Below are 7,500 nucleotides of genomic sequence, written 5' to 3' on the forward strand. Positions count from 1 at the left end.
GGTCGAGAGGAGAGGGACTAGCCACGTTGTAGTTAGGAAAGGGGAAGGGGATGGGAATGGTTGAATCTGTGTGCATAACCACATAAATATTTAGCCGTCATTCATGACAGGTCGCGTATAATAGTGCTTCTCACGTTCGGCTTATATAACCTGCAATAACATCGATTTCTAATCGTCAACAGGTGGTACCGTAACGGGAAGATGGTCTCGGACACCAACGTGACCCAGCTGGTTCTAGAGCAGGTCACGAAGGACAGCCTGTACGAAGACATCGCCTGTGAAGTCTCCAATGACGTCGGATCCTCAAAGAAGATGACCAGACTTATAATACACTGTAAGTTTTTGGACTCAGTTGGTTGTCTATTTATATAAATATCTATTTATCTAAATATCTCTCTATCTATCTATCTTATTTATCTATTAATCGATCTATCTATTAGCCAGTGAATATAGTTTTCTACAACTAAATCATTAAATGGTTTATAAAGTGAGTCTCTCTCTCTCTCTCTCTCTCTCTCTCTCTCTCTCTCTCTCTCTCTCTCTCTCTCTCTTTCTCTTTAAAGCCACAGAAAATCAGGCTACTTTCCTCTTATTGTATTTTAAGACAACCACAACAAAAACGATACCAAAAGCACAATTTCAAAAGCAAGCAAATACACTAAATATTTGTTCATATTATTCCTCATCGTGAACATACGAAGAGAAAATAAAAGATCTTGGAAATATCTGAATTAATTAGGCTGATTATTAAATCTTTCAAGACTGCTTTTTATAGCTTACCGTAAATCTTAACAAGAGAAATTGTAAAAATCTCAATTACCATTATTAACAACGGCATTGGCTGCAAATAAGGAGTGGCATTTAAGCCAGTTAATAACATACAATGATTCATAACACTCTCAATATGTATGAAGGCCCTTATTCAAGGTTTTAGAGCAATTTTCGTCACAAAAATAGATGAAAAATGCAAAGGTCTCTCTTCTTAGTTTATGACATTATATTTCAACGTTGATAGTGATCCTAATATATTCTATATTTTCTATTCATTACTTATCTTGTATTTTATTTACTTCATTATTTCCTTTCCCTACTGAGCTATTTTCCTTGTTGATGCACTTGGGCTTGAAGCCCCCTGGTTTTCCAACCAGGGTTGTAGTTTAAATAATAATAATGATAATAATAATAATAATAATAATAATAATAATAATAATAATAATAATAATAATAATAATAATAACAATAATAATAATGATAATAAAAATAATAATAATAATAATAATAATAATAATAATAATAATAATAATAATAATGCTCACTCTTATGAAGGCTCCAATTAAAGTTTACTTACGAAAATTAGATGACAGGCGTGATTTTACCCGTTCACTGTGGATGTACAGTAAATGCAAAATCAAGATTATGGATTAATTTTCTTATCAAGTTATTCCTACTAATCTAAGTAAATCCCAGTCTGTGATTTGTGACATATGCAATAATTCCATAGCATATCTCGAGTCCAAAATCTTTTTAAAAGTTGAAAATTATTGCCTAGGAACTTATTGCATATGCTAATGAGGAGTGAAAATATTACAGTCAGAGTTGTAAAGTATAGAAACATAACTCTTCTAAAGTTATTGCGAATGGTGAATAATTTCACTTACAAATGCTGCAACGAAACTATTCCCTTATCTTTTTAGAATTTAAACAATAAAAACACAACATATCAATCCTTCTGCATTTAATTCACTGGTAAGTTATCGGGCGTCCTATTTCTTATGTATTTAGTAGCACTAATTGAAATCTGTCATTAGTAGGATAAAAAAATCTAGTCAAATTCATCAAGTTATAAAAAAAAAGAGAAACTGAATTAGTTACCCATTGAACCGAAAGAAAATGTGGGACGAGTATCCGTTATCATGTGCAAAGCGAGGACCTTTCTGTTAGTGAATAAAACATTATTATTCCAATATAATTACATCAGATTACAGCTGAATTACCCTCCAATTACATGCATATTACCTAATGTTCTAAAAAGGTTCATAAAAATCTCAAATGAGAACCCTTCTGTTGCAAGATAATCATCAGAAGATGATGAAACATTAAATCGAGTTTTATCCTAGATTATTCTGTCAAGGTATTACTCCTGTTAGATAAAGGAAAATGTTGATTTCTTTCATCTTTACTTCACGAAAAACTGCACTTTTTTCCTAAATATCAGTTCCGGTCAACCTTATCCTAAAAAAAAAAAAAAAAAAAAAAAAAAAAACCATTTTGTGATCTTTTACTTTCAAAAGACTTTATTGTTCGAAAAAAATTATTTATTCCTCATTAGGAGCTAGCTGATTGCTTTCATAAATTCAAACCATCTCTATCGGAGCCCGCGCGCGCGCGCACTCACACACACACACACACACACGCACACACACACATATATATATATATATATATATATATATATATATATATATATATATATATATATATATATATAATGAGAGAGAGAGAGAGAGAGACGTTTGAATCCCCACTACCCCTCCGTTAGCAGTGAATTAAACACCAGATAATTAATCAACTTACGTGGGTCGCAGCCAACGGGGTAAGGTAAAGTGGCCCGCAACCTCATCCTAAGTGTTAAGCTAAGAGAAATAAGGTTGTCATACTGTGAAAGTAAATCCTCTAAAGAGAAATGGATTATAATATTAGAATATTATTTCTAGAAATGTCTCTCCAGTGAAGGGGGTTAACTACTGCGCTGTAATTGTTCAGAGGCTACTTTCATCTTGATAAGGGTAGAAGAGACTCTTTGGGTAGAAGAGATTCTTTAGCTATGGTAGGTAGCTCTTCTAGGAGAAGGACACTCCAAAATCAAACTATTGTTGCCTATTATTGGGTAGTGCCATAGCCTCTATACCATGGTCTTCCACTGTCTTGGGTTAGAGTTCTTTTGCTGGAGGGTACTCGGGCACATTATTTTATATGTTTCCTTATATCTTTTCTTCACTGGGGTGCTTTTCCTGTTAGAACTCTTGGTTTATAGCATCCTGTATTTCCAACTATGGTTATAGCTGGGATAGTAATAATAACAATGACATATAATTATATGGTTATATAATCTTATGATGCACGGTTGAAATGAATGTTCCCCACTATGAAAATTTAATTATCACTTGATCTCTCTCTCTCTCTCTCTCTCTCTCTCTCTCTCTCTCTCTCTCTCTCTCTCTCTCTCTCTCTCTCTCAGCAAAAGTAAGAAAACCGAATCGAACAAGGCGTCCGGTCAACGATCAACCAACTAAGGATGATAAATCCTCAGTTCTATATTCTACGTATTCGCTCCACTCAGAGGAAAGAGATATACAGTATAAGTATCTTTACAGTGATTAGGGTCGCAAAAAACGATCACCGAAAGACGGGGGAAAAGGGGTCGGGTTATTTTACAGCAAAAGCGACACAATCTTCAATATTCTTTTTGACGATAGTCCTTCCAGAAGAGGGTTGGTGTTTGTGGTGAACGCATACGAGATAAGAGATTCTTATGGATACGTAATTGTTGTTTATTTCGCTGTTTTTTTTTTCTTTGAATGCGAAAAAAATATGAAATGGGAAAGATAAGAGCCTCAGTGAAACGAAAAAAAAAGTAAAGTTAATTTCGATGTTCTTGGTAAATCCTTTGGTTTATTGAATGTGAATAGTTTTTAATGGCATAAGAAAACAAACATGTAAAGTGAACAGTTGATGTAGGTGGTAAAACTACAAAATATTACGAAAATACAAGCCTGTAAATCTACCTATATACGACAGTGCTCTCACCAGTGTCATAATAGTAAAAAGAAAACAATCTTCTCGTAACAGCCGTTGGAACATAACCCACCCTTCCTTTAAAAAGTTTAAAGACTACTCATGAATGGCAGAGGCAAGGGACCTTGCTAATGCCCTAGCTAGCAGGACAATGCTCTAGAGATTGAAAATATATACATATGATTAGCACCCAACTCCCATCTCCATCCAAGCTAGGACCAAGGAGGGACAGGAAATAGCTGTTTATGACTCTTCAGCAGATAGAACTATAGGCTCCGACAAATCCCACATCCATAGGTTACAAAGTGGTGAGGGTGCAGACCCATCAAGAAACTATCGAGCTTCAGTGGGACTCGAACCCCAGTCGGACAGATTGCCAGACAGGGCCATTTCCAATGGGCCACCACACCCTCCCCCTAATGTGGGAGATGGAATGACTTTGGTCATCGAGGGGATTATTCCTAGTTCTGCTTTCCCATCGTTATCCCTACATTAAGGATTTGGTGTGCCTTCATCGATGACTTCTATCTAAGGCATCATCTTCCACCTATCCTCTTCTCTCCATATCATCCTTCATCTTATCACGCCATTTAATTCTCTGCCTCCCTCTCGATCTTCTCTCCTGGCCTAACAGGTTCCTCTCAAGCCCTCTTTACTCCCTCCCCACCATCCATCCTCAACACCTGGCCACACCATTTCGGTCATGACACTCCCATTACCTATGCACTCTTCACTATGCCTGTTATTATTCTTATTTCATAATTCTTAGTCCGATTTCTGCCAATCAACGTATCTATTTCTTTCTTACTGCTGAGAATATTTAGTGTGCTTTCATAGCTTCTGTTTCGTCGTGCCGAAGTACATTATCAAGAATATTTAATTTTCCCATTGATCTTGTAAATCTGTTAAACAGGAGCTCGAGACTTACTTCTTGTGGTGTCTGCAACCTGACCATATTTGTGAGCAAAGGATAGTGGATTCGGGGCTTCTATGAAAGTCTTCCTGGTGAAGAGTCATCCGCAGCCTTTGCCTGGCCCTCCCTGGTCCTAGCTTGGTGGACAGGAAGCGTAAAGGTTTAAAGGTCGCTCGTGAATGTTAGAGACAAGGGACAGTGATAATGCCCCAGAGACTAACCTTATACACATATGATCAATATCCAAGGCCCTCTCCATCGAGCTAGAACCAGGGAGGGCCAGGTAGTGGCTTACCCAAACCCACCATCTTTAGCTCACAAGAATGATGAGGTTGCAAATACTACAAGAAACTGTCGACCTTGGGCGGGTTTTGAACTCCCGTCCAACTGATTGTCAGGTAGGGATGTTTCCAATAGAATATCGTAGATTCTATATCAAATACCGAGAAGGTAAAGGAGTAAGTGCAAATATGTAAATAAAGAAAGTAACAGACAGAAGAATGAAAATAGCTTGGTGAAGTTATGAAAGCCGATTAATATACTATAACCCACGAAAACATTTATTATGACGTTCTTAAATGTCATTCCATTAAGAAAACAAAACTAAATCCTGGCACTATTTTGAGAGAGAACACTTGCTTCTGCAATTGAAATGTTATGTGATTACAATATGCAAATAGATGTTGCTCCATCTACTGTACTGTATGTTCCACGTTAAGTCCCTCACCCAAACACGTTTCCAGCATGTTTTATGATCGACCCTCTATCTAAACTAAGCCAGAAAAAAAAAAAAACTTTTCTTCTGATGCCTTTGCAGTGACCATGTAATTGAAATTGACGACGATATTGTGAAACATTTATGTTCGAACTCCACTTTCGTCTCTCGAACAAAACAGGAATTTTTTCCTGTACCTGTAGTCGATACGACGCCAGATCAAATATGCAAATCTTCTGTAACCTTTTCGGAAATTCATGGTATGCGGTGAAACTGCAGAAGGCCGATGAAATCTTGATTTATATTGACTACGATGGTGGTTTGAAGTTCGTGTCCATTTCCTTTCTTTAGTACTAATATATATATATATATATATATATATATATATATATATATATATATATATATATATATATTTATATACATATATATATGTGTATATATATGTGTGCATGTATATTCTGTTTTAGGATGTATGTTGTTCATATATATATATATATATATATATATATATATATATATATATATATATATATATATATATATATATATACATGTATGTATACCCAAACAATCAGTCATATATAGACCCAAAACACACACATATATGCATATTTATGTGTATATATAACGTATATATCGTATTTATATAAATGCATATGTATTTGGGTGTATATATACATATGTAGTATATAGTGATACCTTAAAGTGGTGAAGGGCTTAACCATACCAGGTTGGTTTGCTGTGAGAGCGATCAGAAGAAAACCTCCCACCATCACCAATCCGCACTGACTAGCGTGGTGATGAAAACTGGCAAATCCCCAGGTATGAATTGACATGTCTGAGGCGTTTGTCCTGCAGTGGACTTGACATGGATGCATCTGTAGTTGTTTGTTGTTGCATATATACATATGAATTGGTTGTATTCCTTACAACGTTGGTTTAAAATCCTAATTTATTTATCATAAATGTTTCCTGGATATTAAAATAGTAGCAGAGGCTTACGTACTAGTTACAGGCGTCTGTTCAGCTAGTTTGAAAATGGAGGAATTAGAAGTGTGGGAAAATTTGAAAATAATAATAATAATAATAATAATAATTATTATTCTTATTATTATTGTCTTTATTTTTATTTCTATTTTTATATTTATTTTTATTTCTTTTATTTCTATTATTTGCATTGGTTTTATTTTTATTTTTATTTTCATTTTTATTATTATCCAAGCTAAAACCTTAGCTGGAAAAGCAGGATGCCATAAGCCAAAGGGCTACAACAAGGAAAAAAGCCTTGTGAGAAAAACAAATAAGGCAAAAGATAAACTACACGGAAATGTATTAAGAACAGTAACAACATTAAAATTTATCTTTTACTAGAAGTGGAAGGCATTTTTTTTTTTACATAATAAATCAGTGTTTCTAAATTCCTGCCATTGTAAGGGATAAATGAAAGGCATAATAAAACTAACATTACTTATCCTTAATTCATATTATAAACTTTCTTAAGCAAGCGAGAGACTTCAAGTTTAATTCATTTAAACCGAATTTGGCTAAACTTATCTTGGAGTTTCGGAGGTGGACGTATAGTCGATTATTCACGGATAATTCAATGATTTTTCGTAAGTCAGAATTCGAAACATTTTGCTGAACTTCCGGCTATTTTCTGAAGATGTGAGGTTTTCTGTTTCGTTATGAAAAAGTAAAAATGGCATTCATTACTTATACACTTTAAGTCATTCTTCTTCGTCTCATTATTATCAATATTCATACTAGTATTAGTAAATATGGCATAAAACGTGTGAACGATTTTTCTCGTTAGTTACTTTATCTTTAGGTGAAAATCAGTGCAATATACTTTAAATAAAGTATTACAGCTTTTTGATATCATTGTATAAAAATGACTCCGTTCCAGGTATGAAAGAAATAATTCCATATCTAATAATGACAAAAATGTGAAGATTATGAGAAAATATTTAAAACTACTAGATTAGAGGAGAGAGAGAGAGAGAGAGAGAGAGAGAGAGAGAGAGAGAGAGAGAGAGAGAGAGAGAGAGAGAGAGAGAGAGAGAGAGGGGGCGGT

General features: G+C 34.7%; 1 protein-coding gene across 1 annotated transcript in view; it reads left to right on the plus strand.

Moving 5' to 3' along the window:
- LOC137627388 (irregular chiasm C-roughest protein-like) overlaps positions 1 to 7,500 on the plus strand; it is a 62,483-nt gene that overhangs the window by 42,488 nt on the left and 12,495 nt on the right. Inside the window, exon 6 of the mRNA XM_068358472.1 lies at positions 183 to 334. Coding sequence (XP_068214573.1) covers positions 183 to 334 — 152 coding nt within the window. The remainder of the gene's footprint in view (positions 1 to 182; positions 335 to 7,500) is intronic.

Source organism: Palaemon carinicauda, chromosome 35 (assembly GCF_036898095.1).
Source record: "Palaemon carinicauda isolate YSFRI2023 chromosome 35, ASM3689809v2, whole genome shotgun sequence".
NCBI lineage: Eukaryota > Metazoa > Arthropoda > Malacostraca > Decapoda > Palaemonidae > Palaemon > Palaemon carinicauda.